Consider the following 14,398-nt stretch of genomic DNA (forward strand, 5'->3'; position numbering starts at 1 on the left):
TAAAAGTATAATTATTTTATAATGTTATAAGTTGAGATTAGATTATAAGTCTATGAAACGAATACGACAAATAAACCACACCCGGTCAGCTGATTTTCTGAACAAAATGATAATAAACATTGTGACAGAAACAAAGACGGGATCGGAATTAAGAAGAGATCACATGACAATTCGGTCGGCGTAGTATATTTTCTAGTGAGATCCTACCTGATAAATTAGGTTATAGCTATGACTTATGTTATAGACTTGCTGTTTTCTGTTTCTAAATTGCCAACTGACATAGTTCAATTTGAAAATTGAATTTTTAATTGAATTTTTTTTATAAATGCTTCATTGAGTTCATTCAATCTGGTTTTCTATTATTAAATTATTAATAATTAGAAGTTTGAGGTTTTTATAATTTTTCACATCAGTTACTGTTACTGTTACTTACAGTTATGCATTTGGGAAAAAGCCTTCTAGTTTTTGTTCTTCTGACAGTTTTTCTGTCCTGTGGGATAGAATGTAAGAAGCTGTATTTCGACCAATTACGAAAAAATTTATTTTTTAATGACCCAAAAGAGCCTGTCGAAAATTCAGCAGCTTCTACCCATTGGGTTCTTTTAGTGGCAGGTTCAAATGGTTGGGACAACTATCGACATCAGGTACTTATAGATAGTGATTATCATATTATATAGTTACATTAATTAATTAATTAATAACCATCAAAATAACTACTTACTATTCTATCACATAATTATATAATATATATTATATAATATTATATTAGTTATTGAATATCTCGGTTGATATATAATATATATATATGATATATTGAAATGTTGATATATAATTGAAAGCTTAACTGATGGAGAAAATGTTTTTTAGGCTGATGTCAGTCATGCGTATCAAGTAGTTCGAAAACATGGCATTCCTGAGGAAAATATAATCACCATGATGTATGATGACATCGCTGATAACAGAGAGTTAGTTCTTAGCAAATGATTTTCATCATTACAGATTTTTAGAATTGTGATAATTTCTTTTTTTATTTTCAAAAGAAACCCAACAAAAGGCAAGATCATAAATCATCCCCATGGCCCAGATGTTTACAAAGGAGTGGTTGTTGATTATAAAAAACATGTTGGTTATTTTTATGACTTTTTGTGGAATTAGTTGTTGAATTAATTTTTATGAATTTGAATTAAAGGATGTGACTCCAGAAAATTTCTTAGCTGTTTTAAGAGGAGATGAAGAAAAAATGAAGCATATTGGTTCTGGAAAAGTTATCAAGAGGTTTTTAAGCATTCAAACTCAGTTATACTTATAAAAAAAAATTAATTTAAACAGTTTGATAGTTTCTGTTATTTCAAATTGAATATTTAGTTTAATTTTTTTGTTAAACAATGACTCACTCAACAGTGGCCCAAATGATCATATATTTGTCAACTTTGTGGACCACGGAGCTCCAGGTCTCCTGGCATTTCCTTCTTCACAGGTACACCATCTAGAAAACAATTAAAATTTATTTTTTGTGTCAAATGAAAATCCATTTTTTTTATCGTTTTAAAATTGATTGATGATTTGCATTGATTTTTTGAAAAATTAATGCTTTACAGCTGTATGCAAAAGATTTCATTCAGACGATTAAATCTATGCATTCTAAGAATCAGTACAACGAAGTTTGTAATTAATTTTTTGTAAATTATTTAAATTTCATCTTAAGAGATTACTTTTGATGGCTATGTTTTGCAAATGTTTTAGCAAATGCTATCACTGCTGTTAAAATGTTATATCTTGCCTGCTGACATTTTGGTAACGTTTGCTAGACTGTTAAGTGGAACAAGTACCCATTTATGCAGTAAACTCAAGTTTGCAGTTTCCAATGGATGCTGAAATTATTTTTAGTTCTTTCTGCTTTCAATTTCACCGAATCTTTTTCTTGATCTTTTACTTTCAATCCCGTCCTTATAGTTCCACATTTTTCCACACAATCCATTTTTCAACCTACTAAGCCACCTTGCCTACTTTGTTTCACCACATCTTAGAATATTTTCTCGTCAACTAGCTTTCGTAATGTTTTGTAAAACAGTCTTTAGACTTTTATTAGTTTCATACTTATTTTCACAGGCTACATTTTTCATATGAAACCAAATTTTTTATGAATAAATTTTTGCAGATGGTGATTTACATTGAAGCATGTGAGTCAGGGTCCATGTTTGAAAACCTTTTGCCCAGCAACATCAGTGGTGATTAATAATTTGTCATTTTTTGACTTCTTTCTTACACAAAAATTATTTTGAATTTTTTAGTTATTCTTGTTTAATGTTTGACATCAATCAGTAATTTTTTATTGCCAGCAAGGTGTAATCCATTTACTTTACTCTGTATCATTATGTAATACATCCTTGCACTGTACTTTCATCTATTCAGTTTATGCAACGACTGCAGCCAATGCATTTGAATCATCATATGCCTGCTACTACGATGACGAAAGACAAACTTATCTCGGCGACCTGTACAGTGTCAATTGGATGGAAGATTCAGATTCTGTGAGTTGTATGAAGATGATTCATTATTCATTCATTCAATCGATACTTTCAATGCTTTGCATATCAAAGAATTATTTTTTTTACAAATCTAAATAAACTTGTCAACATTTTTATGTAATGTCTTTAAGAAATAAAAAAAATCCGGATGTTTCATGGCATTCGTTCATCTTGAATTTACATTAAAGATTTAATTTTTATATTTGATATTTATTTATTTATTTATATAATAGCAATAATAATAATAATAATAATAATAATAATAATAATAATAATAATGTCAAGATTTAGTATCTTCATTCAGCTGTTATTAAATTGATTTGCCATCATATTTCACGCTTCCTGAATGAAAATATTATTTTTGCAAAGTTTGCTAGCCAGTCTGTTGAAGTGCTCTGATTACTGATTACTACTACTTCCTTTAATACTGCAGTGAAGTTATATGGTTTTGATGCAAACTCGCAGTTATTTCTAACATGAAAAATTATCAAGTTATTTACGAAATTAAATGTAATGTATGGTTGATATTGATATCGTTGTTCAGGAGTATTTGAATATGGAGACCATCCATAAGCAGTATTTGGTTGTCAAGAAAGACACGAACACGAGTCACGTGCAAGAATTTGGAGAACCAGTATGCTTTATTTATATTATTAACTAATTTTTAGTCTTGCAACTTGTACATCTTTCAATTTTCCATCTAGAAAATCAGTCGACAGAGTCTTGATAACTTCCAAGGCGAACCTGGATACGATGTCGATCCTCGCCCCAATATGCAAGCCATTAAGGTCTGTGAACGACTCCACCATTTTAAGCGTTTTATTTTATTTTTTTTTAAATTTACGTTTGCAGCATCAATCCTAGTTTTTATAATCGTTATTTAGTTTGTTATCACTTGATATGGCTTGATACAGTTATTGTTAATTATAGTTTGATGCAGTTCCTTCTGAAGATGTACCGCTGGCGATACTGTACAACAGACTCGATAACACCAACAATCCAAGTGAACAACAAATTTTAAAAGATAAAGTCAAAGCCCTGATTAAGGTTGCTTGATCTGCAAATTACAAAATTTTTAGTTTTTAATAATGAGTACACATCATAATCATGGAAGAAAATTTACGGCATTATCTTTATTTTGTAAGAGCAACAGAGATGAATTTACCAGTACATTCTCTCTTAGTGGTATTAAAAATAAAATTGTACACACACACTCACTCACACAGAGCGCGTGTGTATTTACGAATGAATTCACGCATCACAAACATTGCATGTGATCGGCTTGGATCTTTTTGTGTTGTAATCTTATCACTGCAAAAATACGACCAGGCATCTTATCTTAATCATTACATCGTCTCCCACCAATATCGTCCAGTATGTTAAAAATTGTCTAAGGATAGAATTAGTCTGTCTTTAATCAATATGCCAATTTATGTGATGGGGTGAGTTTGCTAAGATTTCTACCACACCACACTCTAAGCAGGAATCTATCTTATCTTCAAATTTTTTAATAAATGGATAAAGTTATGTGGTTATTGTGCTCGAACTTTTAATAGGAAAAAGACGAAGTAGAAGATTTGATGAAGAGAATAGTGAGAAGAGTGAGCATGATGTCGAACAGACATTTTGCTGGGCTGATGGGTGCCAGTCATCCTCTTACTGACCACGACTGCTACAGGACTGCCGTAGACGTTTACGATCAACATTGCTACGACATCAGTCAGGTTTGGCAGATTTGATTTTATTTCGCAATTTATATTTAGATAATTTTTTTCAAAATCTGTATTTGTTTGAACTTCGTATGAAAATTATCTTATTGACTTTATAAACTTATTAAACAATACCAGAATGGCTATGCTAGAAAATCGTTGAGAAAGTTGGTGAACATGTGTGAAGAGAACATCTCTCCTGTTGTTATTGTGAATGCGATCACGAAAGCGTGCAAGAACTAATTTTTACTAGAGTTTTAAGATGATTTCATTTCATGTACCACGTAAGTTGTTAATCAAAACACGATCATCATGTTTGTACTTTTGATTATAATTGAAATTTTAAGATGTACATTTATATTTGTTTATAAATCTTCTTTAATCAGTTTATTCATTGACAGTTTAAATTGTGACGTGCGGATTTCACGCAGTTTTTAAACTTTAATAATAAAACCGTAGTTATTGTTGTAACCGGAGAGAATATTTCTAAATACAATTTCGAGTCTGTTAATACGATTAGTGTTAAGGCTTGGATTTTTTGAGCACTGTTGACTGTACGGCTATGGAAAATATGGTTGATTTATTCATTAGGCGATAATTTGTCAGAATGTAGTAAATGTTTGGATTGGTTTTACGATAATTAAAACACTTTTTCAAAAAGTTGTAACGTTAAGTAAGCATGTGGTGTAGCTTTTCTATTGATATCACATTGCTAATGTCGTCTACGTAATACTGATTGGTTGCTTCGAATTAAAGATCTATTTTTTCATAACGTTTTTAATGTTTATTTGCGGTGAGATTGCTTCAGCTTCAGGTGGAATCAGCAAACTTAAACACACTTGACCAGGGAAGGCGGCCTTCAGATTCAGAAGTAGTCACGCTACTTGTTGAGGATATTTAATCGTACAATCGTAAAAACAGTGCAACCATATTTTATATTCTCATTAATGCAAAAAAACAGATCAATCAATCAATTAGTTTATAAAGCGCTATTTCCGAATTGTTCAACGGCGTTCATCGTAAGTGATGGAGAAGTAGTCAGAAGCAATGCACATTTTTCATGAGTGCTGTTGATATGATAGGAGAACTCATGTATATTCACCTGCGCTGAATTATTCAAACCTCTGAAAGGAGATTATGGCGAAGCTAATATTTTTATTTTCCATTTTGGCTTGCCAAACCTGTTTACTGTTTGCCCGTTTGGTATTTCAGTATTTATGGATGTTTGACAACTGTTTTTTCAATGCAGTTTTAATGAGTACTAGAAAACAATACCATTACAAAATTTCATGGAGACAACGTGACAAGTCTGCATTTAGCGAGTTGATTTTTTTTATTTTTGAGAAAAAAATATTGAAACTTGAAAAAAGAACAAAAAACAAATCAAAAATTTCCAAATTTGTTTCAAATTTTCATGATTTTCTTTTGTTAATATGTTAATATCAATCTTCAATATCGACTTTTTTATTTTGTATGTTTTTTGGATAACGAAAATTGATGTTTTAAGTCAAAACTAACCTCCATCTGTAGGCTCTATCTTAGCTGCTATCACTTCCCTGCCTTTTGGCTAAGAAGTATATCGCACAAAGATTGTCCGTGTTGTAAGTTCTTTGGTAAAGACAGCTTTCTAAATATACTATAGGCGACTATAACTATATTTCATCATACAATTACACGAAAATTAATTGAATGGGATTTTTTGAAATTATAGGTAAATACTTTTGTTGGGTGACTTCAAGAATCCAGAATACAGGTAAATACAATAAGTTTGATATCGCAATCGAATAAACAAATTATACTTTTCAAAAACATCTGACGTCATTTTTATTCGTAAACGAAACATAGAATATAATATTGTTGATATGCATATACTTCTTAATCAAAAAATCTTTGTTCTGAAAATTGTTTTCAAATTAAAAGTTAACTCGATTCTTTAAAGTTTAGAGAGAAATGTTTTTGAAGACTTCGCGATGTTTAGCAAAGTTTAAAGGTTTGCGGAGTTTTGGAATAAAATCGGCTGATCAAATTGTATCAAGAAAGGACTTAAGTGTTAAAAAAGCTGAGAACAATTGCATGAAAAAGGATCAGGAAATAACAGCAGAGGAGTTGTTCATGAAGAGGTCTTCGGATGGTTGGATGAACACTTTCGGCACGTTATCATCATCAACTTCAATCAACAAACGTGACGACAAATTAGATGAGAAAATGTTAGTTCTGTAGGTTTGGTGAATAACATGACAGTATTTCTACTACTAACTATACTAACTACTTTATAATACTATAATATACTATACACTTATACTAATCCTACAAAAAAAACTCTAATCCTCCTAATGACCTAATGAATGCTACTCTTTTTATGCTACTAAAGTAAAAACTAAATTTACTCTACACTTACTCTCATGGTCACATCTAAATAAATTCTTCTCTAAAAGCAAAAGCTGTCCTATCTTTATCCTTATTAAGGCTTAGCTATGTTTTTTTAATGATTCATTATAAATATTATAAAATTTAATTTTCAAATTAAAACTAAACTTTTAAAAAGATAAGCATTCAAAACTTAATACATAGAACTTTGACATGATTAAAAATATTTAAAATTTGATCTGCAACTATAATTTTATAATTTTAATTTAATATTTTATAATTATAATTTGGTTATTTAGTTAATTTTTTTTATTTAGTTAATTTATTTATTAATTGGTTTTCAGGGGTCACTTTTTGAAATATTGGAAAAGCTCTTTACATTTGTTTTTTTTTCAATTATAAAAACTGAAGAAAGTGGATTGCTAATTTTACATAAACAAACATTATTTATTAAAGTCCTAATTACAATTACTCCAAATGAACATGAAGATGACAGTTATTTAGAACCATTGTCGTAAAAAAATTTTACTACTTCTATCATTTTCAAAAATTTAGTTTAAATTTCAATTTAAGAGTTAAATTGAAGTTTTTACAAAAAACTTTCATTTTATTATTCAGCACTATTGTCATAGACAGCATATGCATTTGTAGGTAGGTGTACAAACTGCATGCATATTTATTGTACTACACATGTTGTCATGCATTCATGAAACTCATTATAGAGTCCTCTTTTAAACATTCAGATTTAAAGATGATGAGGATGAATCAGATGAATCTGAGTTTCCTTACCGGAGACTAGACTCAAAATTTAGGAAACATGAACCAGACTGGTATGGGAAGAAAATTGAAAAACTTGGAAAAGAAGGAATGGTTGCAAAGCATTTTATTTTTCAATAATAAATTTTGTTAATTTCATCCTAATAATAATTTGCGTTAGTTTATAATTTTATTTAATAGTTTTAATTGATGAATGTATGCAGGTATACGAGGCATTGCAAGTATTGGAGAAAGAGATGTTGGTTGATGATCGAGTGAGACCAAATGCTTATGTCTTTAATACTCTCATTGGCATTCTTGGCAGAGTAGGGTATACAAAAAAAGCATTCCAGCTTTTTAACAGAGTCAGTTAAGAGTTTATTATTCTCTATTAGAGATTTTTTTTTTTTTATGAAATAACAAAATTAGCACAAATAATTTATTTTTTTAATAACTGTATAAATTAATTAAGATAAAACAATTGTTTATTTATGTAATATTTCTTAAAATGACAAATAATTTATTTAACCTTGCAAATATTTTTCATGAAGATGAAAAAGTTTGGGATTCGTGCGGATGACCCGACATACACAGGCTTGTTCAACAGTTGCAGCAACTCACCTAGTAAAGAGGATGGCAAGAAGAGAGCTGACAACTTGAGGATGCTTATGAAGAAGCAGGATGTCCAGGTCAACATCATCACATACAGAGCCATGATCAAGGTCATTTTTTGTGTTTTTTAATCATGCATTTCATTGTTTTATATTTGCTAATGTTTATAAAAATTTTAAACTTTCTAAGTTTCCTCTTTTTGTGTATGCCATCATTGTTCTATATTGGTTTTAAGTATGAAAATAAGATCATTCTTATGTACCTTTACTATGGTGACTTCATTTTATACAATAATAAAAGTTAGGGTCTCCAAGATATGCTTTGATAAAAATCAAATGTATAAAATTTTTATTTTTTAGTTATTGAATTTAGAGAGTTTTTTGATAAAAGTTTTACATAATATGATATTTAAATCTTCCAGCAGTGTTTTAAGTTAACGCTTTGTTACTTTTAGATATATTGATCTTTGTTGAACATGCCACTCACTGCATTGCACAGGCCTACGCTCGTTTGAATGACTTGAAGACGGCATTTGTTCTGGCTGATGAGGCCTTAAGTGAGAGGCATGCTTTGTCCAGTGACACATTCAACTTCCTCATGATGGCGTGCATTTCCGACAGGGAGGCTGGCTTTGGACTCTGCATCAAAGTAATTTATTGAGCAACTCATTTCTTTCTCATTATCATTACATTACCTTGCTGAAATTTTGTTAAATTATTCATGTAGTAAATGTGCGGAAATGGTTTAAATATATTATTTTGTTAATCTCCAAAATGTAAAAAGTTGTGGAGGATGATGAGAAAGAAGCGACTGAAGTTCAGCACATACAACTACAACCTGCTTCTTCGAGCTGCTCGTGACTGTAATATCGGCAACAAGTTCATTTGTGAGGATCTCTTTGATAACTCGTGCTCTAGTAACTCCAATTTTTCAGCAGATAAATTTTTAAAACTTTCGTCCGAAAATGTTTCAACCAGTGACAACAAAGCAGCAAGCAATGCAGTTGATTATCTTCCTCTTACATCAAACACTCCAGAAGAGAAATATTTATATGATTTTAACGAACTCAACACTAACGTTAATCTTGAACCAACTGGTTCTTTAAGTTTGAAACATAGTGTTGAACATAATGCGTTAGAGCCAGTTAAAAATGTTTTTAATCCAGTTCCTAACATTTTGAATCCAAGTTTTGTAAAAAATGCCTCGCTATTTTCAATTGATGATAGCAAGTTAGTGTCAGCAAGTGATCGGCTGGCGCTTCTTGGAGGGGTTCAAGGAATGTTGAGTCATTTTAAGAAGGATGGGTGCCAACCAAACATCAAAACCTTTGCATTCTTCTTAGATATGATTCCTTCATCTAAAGAAAGTGATGATGAATTGTTGAGGTGCATGCAGGAGAACAGCCTTAAACCTGATTTGTCTTTCTGCAATGCCCTCATCAGGAAGAAAAATTTGAGAGGGGAGTTCAAAGATGCCAAGGTAATCATGTGGAAAGGAATGTTGCTCACCATTTTAAAACGTTGTGCATTTCGTAGTGTTCATTTTATTAAATATTTTCAAAAATGTATCAAGTTTGTCCAATTTTTTTAAATGAATAGAATGTTCTGAATCTGATGACCACCTATGACCTTCAACCCGATTTGAAAACGTTTGGTTGCTTGGCAATGGGATGTTCCAGTGAAACTAGAGGAAAGAAGCTTTTAGAAAGCATGATGGTGTATATATTGTTTATTTTATATCATAGTTGACAATTCTGATAGCTGACTTTAATCTTTATACATTTAATATACTATTTTTATGATTTAATGTTATATTTTCCATCGATTTCGCAATTGTAAAAAATAAGAACATTTTAATTAAAAATATAAACTATTTCTGTTTAACTTTTTTCTCTCTTTTAGGATTTAAAAATGGTGCCAAACGTTGAAATATGTGACATCCTTTTGTATCAATCAAAATTGAACTTCAGATACAAATTAAAAATTCTTCAATTCATGAAAGAAAATCAAATAAGACCGACTACCAAATTTTTAGAAAGGCTGGACAAAGGGGTTGAAATTGCCAAATCATACATTTTGGATCACGTCAGTTCATCATATTTAAACTTAAATTATTTGAATTGTGCTTTTCTACGAAATGTTAATTTAAATGATTTGCTTGGCTGCAGGAAAATTAATTTTTCATTATTCTCTATCTGATTTATGCCATGGCTGTTGTATAGCGCTTTTTAATGCATTAAATCGAAAATGAATCTAAAATGTTTGAGTATCTTTAAAATTTCAATTTTATCTCTCAGATTTGAACACTTATTTTCGATTGTTTCTATCACAAACGACAACGGCATTAATGTTTCTTTTTTAATCTTCACATTAGGAGAAACGACGTCTTCAAACAAACGACAACGAGGATTTTGACCTGGAGAAATTTGAAAACTTGAAGGAACGTTTTGAGAAATTCATTTTAAATTACAAATCCTGGTTGAGGTCAATGCCTCTTGAACCACAAGTGCACCCGTGGTCTCCTTACGATCAGCCAACTCCAAAAATAATCGATGTTTAAATTAAATGAACGCTTGTTTAAACATTTTTAATTGATCGTTTATTCTATTCACAATTTTCCATCGGCTGTTTACTTAAAATTATATGATGAAATTGTTTTCATCATGGGTTAGTTCGTGTACTCGTCAATCTTTCAACCTATTATACCTAAACAAGCTTAGAAACCGTTTTTGTTTCCGTTTAAAATCTTCATGCAGGTTGGCGCGGTTACACTTGGTCACAATCCACACTTGCGTTTTCAGTTTAGTTTTCACTTTCAAAATCTTCGAGTTGATTTTTAATAAGGCGGGTACACTCGCCATTCGAAACGAACTCAATCGCGCTAGATATTTTCAAAATGTTTTATGCGAATCTGAAATAATTTCTTTATGAGAACGTTTGAAGCCCGAAAAGTGCGATGCCGTTTCGCGTATCGTATATACATCAAAAATTCAAGATGTCTCGGTGCTTCCAGATGGCCTTAAACGCTCTTATCTTGTTTTGTACAGGTGCGCACTAATTTTTTATGAAACAATGCTTTTTATCTTCTTATACGCAGGTTGAATAACTGCACAACTCACACATGAATGTATTTAAAGGTGAACATTCATATTTAGTGCAGGTTAGAGACGTGCTGTGTGTTTGTTAAGGTAGGTTGTGTTGATTTACTGTAATTGAGGATTTAACCTAATTTCAGAAAAATAACAATTTTTGAACAATTAATCTTAAAAAATAATTTCGGCCAATTGAATTCAAGGGCCGTGGAAAAATCAGATGCAAACGCGGGAAGTGACAGAAATGCGCCATGAAAATAGAACGCGGTTCGTTCACAGTGGCGAATCGTTAAATGCACAAAATCCGAAACTGCGAAATGATAAGTGACCAGAGACATTTCAAGAGTACACTTATGCAATTTCCCGAAGAAATTAGTTTGAAAAAAACGTCTATTTAACACGTCTATTTTTCTCACTGATGTTTGTCCGTGACTTGAAGGATGCGTTGAACTTAACTGGTTATCAAACATGCAGCAGGCACATAAATGTACAATATTTTGTGGCTGACCGGTGCGATACAGAGAATTTAAAAACAACTCACTAAACTCATAGAAAATCTCTGTGAACGAATGCACGTGAGATAGCGTTTTGGTTTGTGCGTGTGTTAGTGCGCCAGAGGAATGGAAACTATTTGAAAGAAATGAAAGAAGACGACATGTGTGAAAGAAGACGACATGTGTTTGCTCTACTCTCTTCGCGAGAGAGTCCTTATTAGTTGTTCAATGCTTTGAAAGTTTGAAATCAGACAATGCACGAGACTTGATTTTATATTTTCATTGCCAAACAATAAGCCGCTCGTTGACACGGTGAGATGAGATGATGATGATGACGACTGTGTCTGTCATGATGATGGTGATGATGGTGATGATGGAAATAAAAGGTAATGACAGGATGCAATGATGGAAAGAGTTTGCGGATGATGATAAGAAGGATGGTGAAATTAAAAGTTGATGATGCTAATGATAATATTAGATAAAAAGGTGATGATAAAAAGAGGGATGAAAGTTTATAATGATGAAGCCGATGATGATGGCGAAGTGGGAACAGAAGAATGCTGGGAAGATTATGAGCAGATAAGGACAAAGAAATTCATTTAAAAAGACAAGTCTGGAATATATATAAAACGGAAAATATTAAATTTTCCAAAATTTTTTGAAGTAACAAATTGCTTTCATTTCGCCGGGAGTTCAGAGGCGACCGTTGTGTTCAAATTGTACTTTTTGTGTCTTTGAAGAAATAAATAAATAAAATGGAGGATACTAATAAAAATGATAATAAAAATAATAATACACCATTACTACTGTTACTACCACCCCCACAACTACTACTACTACTACCGTTTTTATTACGACGACTACTACTACTACTACTATTACTACCACTATTACCACTACTGTTACAACGACTACTACTAATACTACTACTACTACTACTACTACTACTACTACTATTACCATTACTCTCTAATCTAATAGTATTAATTTAATATGCAAGATACAGTGTTACAAACATTATAGTATCAAACATCGGTCACCGTGCAGATTACACATGAGAAAGACATAAAAATAAATGAAATCATTTAGAAAAGATCGCACTGTCTATTCTTTACCCGGTTAATTGATGCTACAGATGCACTGGTAATATCTAACTCATTATTTTATTATATTTCCATTGTGCACACACACGCAAACACACACACAAAACAAACACACGCAAACACACACACACACACGTGTGATAAAAATATATTTACACAAATTTACTTTCATACTAATAAAAATATTATTTACAGTGCGCGTTTTAAAAAAAGCACAGTATGTGAGCATAAATCAACGCACTGATTAATGTACTAAAATAATATAATATGAATAAAACACTGGCGTTATTTAATGCGTTAATATGAGCATCAATAAATTACTTATCAAGTAAATAAATATGTGTACGTTAACTTGTACACAATGTTATTAAAAAGGCTTGCATACACAAATGAATAATATATATATATATATATATATATATATATATATATATATATATACAATGTATACGTATGTTATTGTATATAACACGAATATTAAAATATGAGACGTATTTGTATACATTTCCCCCCAAACGTCTTCATTGTTATCACGATCCTCAGTATACGTGCATGCATATGTATCTTATGCCACGAGCTCGTATATGCATTAATTCATCACATGCAAGTATGCATGTATATTTTGTGTAATGTATACTTTTGTAAAAGTGAATACAACATAAAAATCATGATCTTCACATTAATGTTTTGTAACGCCTTATGTACATTACATTTTAAGATATACGCTCACTTTTATATGTAATACGTACATATATACCACTCGTTTAAATCAAATATATTTTTGGTGTTTTACAAGCGAGGAACGTAATATACCAGGTACACACACACATACACACACACACACACACACACACACACACACACACACACACACACACACACACACACACACATATATATATATATATATATAATGTATATATTCATAGATTTATGTGTATCTGTATTTTAATATATATAAAACACAATATGCCTATACATTTAATATATCATATATGTAAAAAATATATATAAATATATTATATATATATACATATATATGTAATAAATATACACATGTAATGTATAGGTACTCGCATGTATATAACGCTTTGACTGTTTTTTGAAGCCGATGAACAAACGAAGAGTTGTTGGCTTGCTAGGTTCGAGGAGGTTTCGTCACTCTGGTCACTTTTTAAGGTCCAACTTTTCTGGACCAGATCGACAGCTTCACCATATCATCATCATCACATCATCATTATCATCACCATCATCATCATCAGTCGTGCTGTTTTTTTATCATTGATTTGTTGTAACTGTAACAACTGTTTTGACCATTCGTTGTCACCCTATTAAATATTAGCAACTGTCATCCAATAACTCAGTCGGATGGATAGATAGATAGATAGATAATTAATTTGTTTATGACTCTTAATGGTTATATTCGTCAATTATAATAATTAACTAATAACAAGCTGTTTGTCGTTTCTTTATGGTAACTCTTTTATTTATTACTAGGTGTATGTGTATGTATGTATGTATATTTTGTTCTCTTGCTAGAGGTTACGATAAAACATTTTTGTATTAAAATATTTTCTATCTAATCTGGATATACAAATACTTGGCTTGTTAAACTAAATAAGTCATCATCGACAGCACACAAAATACACACACACATATACACATTATATACGATAAACAATAAATGCCCTCTTGCATGTCGGATTAATGAAGATCTGTTTGAAGAGCATCAAAGAAT

General features: G+C 31.1%; 2 protein-coding genes across 2 annotated transcripts; both read left to right on the forward strand.

The window, feature by feature from the left end:
- The first annotated feature begins 118 nt into the window (after positions 1-118).
- On the forward strand, positions 119-4,754 carry HELRODRAFT_185311 (hypothetical protein). Its single transcript, XM_009013584.1, has 14 exons — positions 119-219; positions 436-644; positions 868-965; positions 1,041-1,122; positions 1,190-1,275; positions 1,402-1,477; positions 1,599-1,661; positions 2,159-2,228; positions 2,413-2,531; positions 3,073-3,162; positions 3,233-3,316; positions 3,459-3,575; positions 4,085-4,252; positions 4,376-4,754. The coding sequence occupies exons 2-14, from the start codon at positions 438-440 to the stop codon at positions 4,478-4,480; spliced, it is 1,365 nt and encodes a 454-aa protein (XP_009011832.1). The 5' UTR covers positions 119-219; positions 436-437; the 3' UTR covers positions 4,481-4,754.
- A 1,430-nt stretch (positions 4,755-6,184) lies between these two features.
- Positions 6,185-10,632, forward strand: HELRODRAFT_109396 (hypothetical protein; the record flags this gene model as incomplete). Its single annotated transcript, XM_009013585.1, has 9 exons — positions 6,185-6,444; positions 7,348-7,474; positions 7,585-7,725; positions 7,912-8,082; positions 8,471-8,620; positions 8,756-9,451; positions 9,571-9,687; positions 9,874-10,056; positions 10,346-10,632. The coding sequence occupies 9 exons, from the start codon at positions 6,188-6,190 to the stop codon at positions 10,529-10,531; spliced, it is 2,028 nt and encodes a 675-aa protein (XP_009011833.1). The 3' UTR covers positions 10,532-10,632.
- Positions 10,633-14,398: the final 3,766 nt, after the last annotated feature.

This window comes from Helobdella robusta (genome assembly GCF_000326865.2).
Source record: "Helobdella robusta unplaced genomic scaffold HELROscaffold_12, whole genome shotgun sequence".
In the NCBI taxonomy this organism is placed as follows: Eukaryota; Metazoa; Annelida; class Clitellata; order Rhynchobdellida; family Glossiphoniidae; genus Helobdella; species Helobdella robusta.

Coding starts and splice junctions, on each gene's coding strand:
- HELRODRAFT_185311 (XM_009013584.1), top strand. CDS start 438: ATGCATTTGGGAAAAAGCCTTCTAGTTTTTGTTCTTCTGACAGTTTTT. Junction 1,276..1,401: donor TCTGGAAAAGTTATCAAGAG/GTTTTTAAGCAT, acceptor CTCACTCAACAG/TGGCCCAAATGATCATATAT. Junction 3,317..3,458: donor CCAATATGCAAGCCATTAAG/GTCTGTGAACGA, acceptor TGTTAATTATAG/TTTGATGCAGTTCCTTCTGA.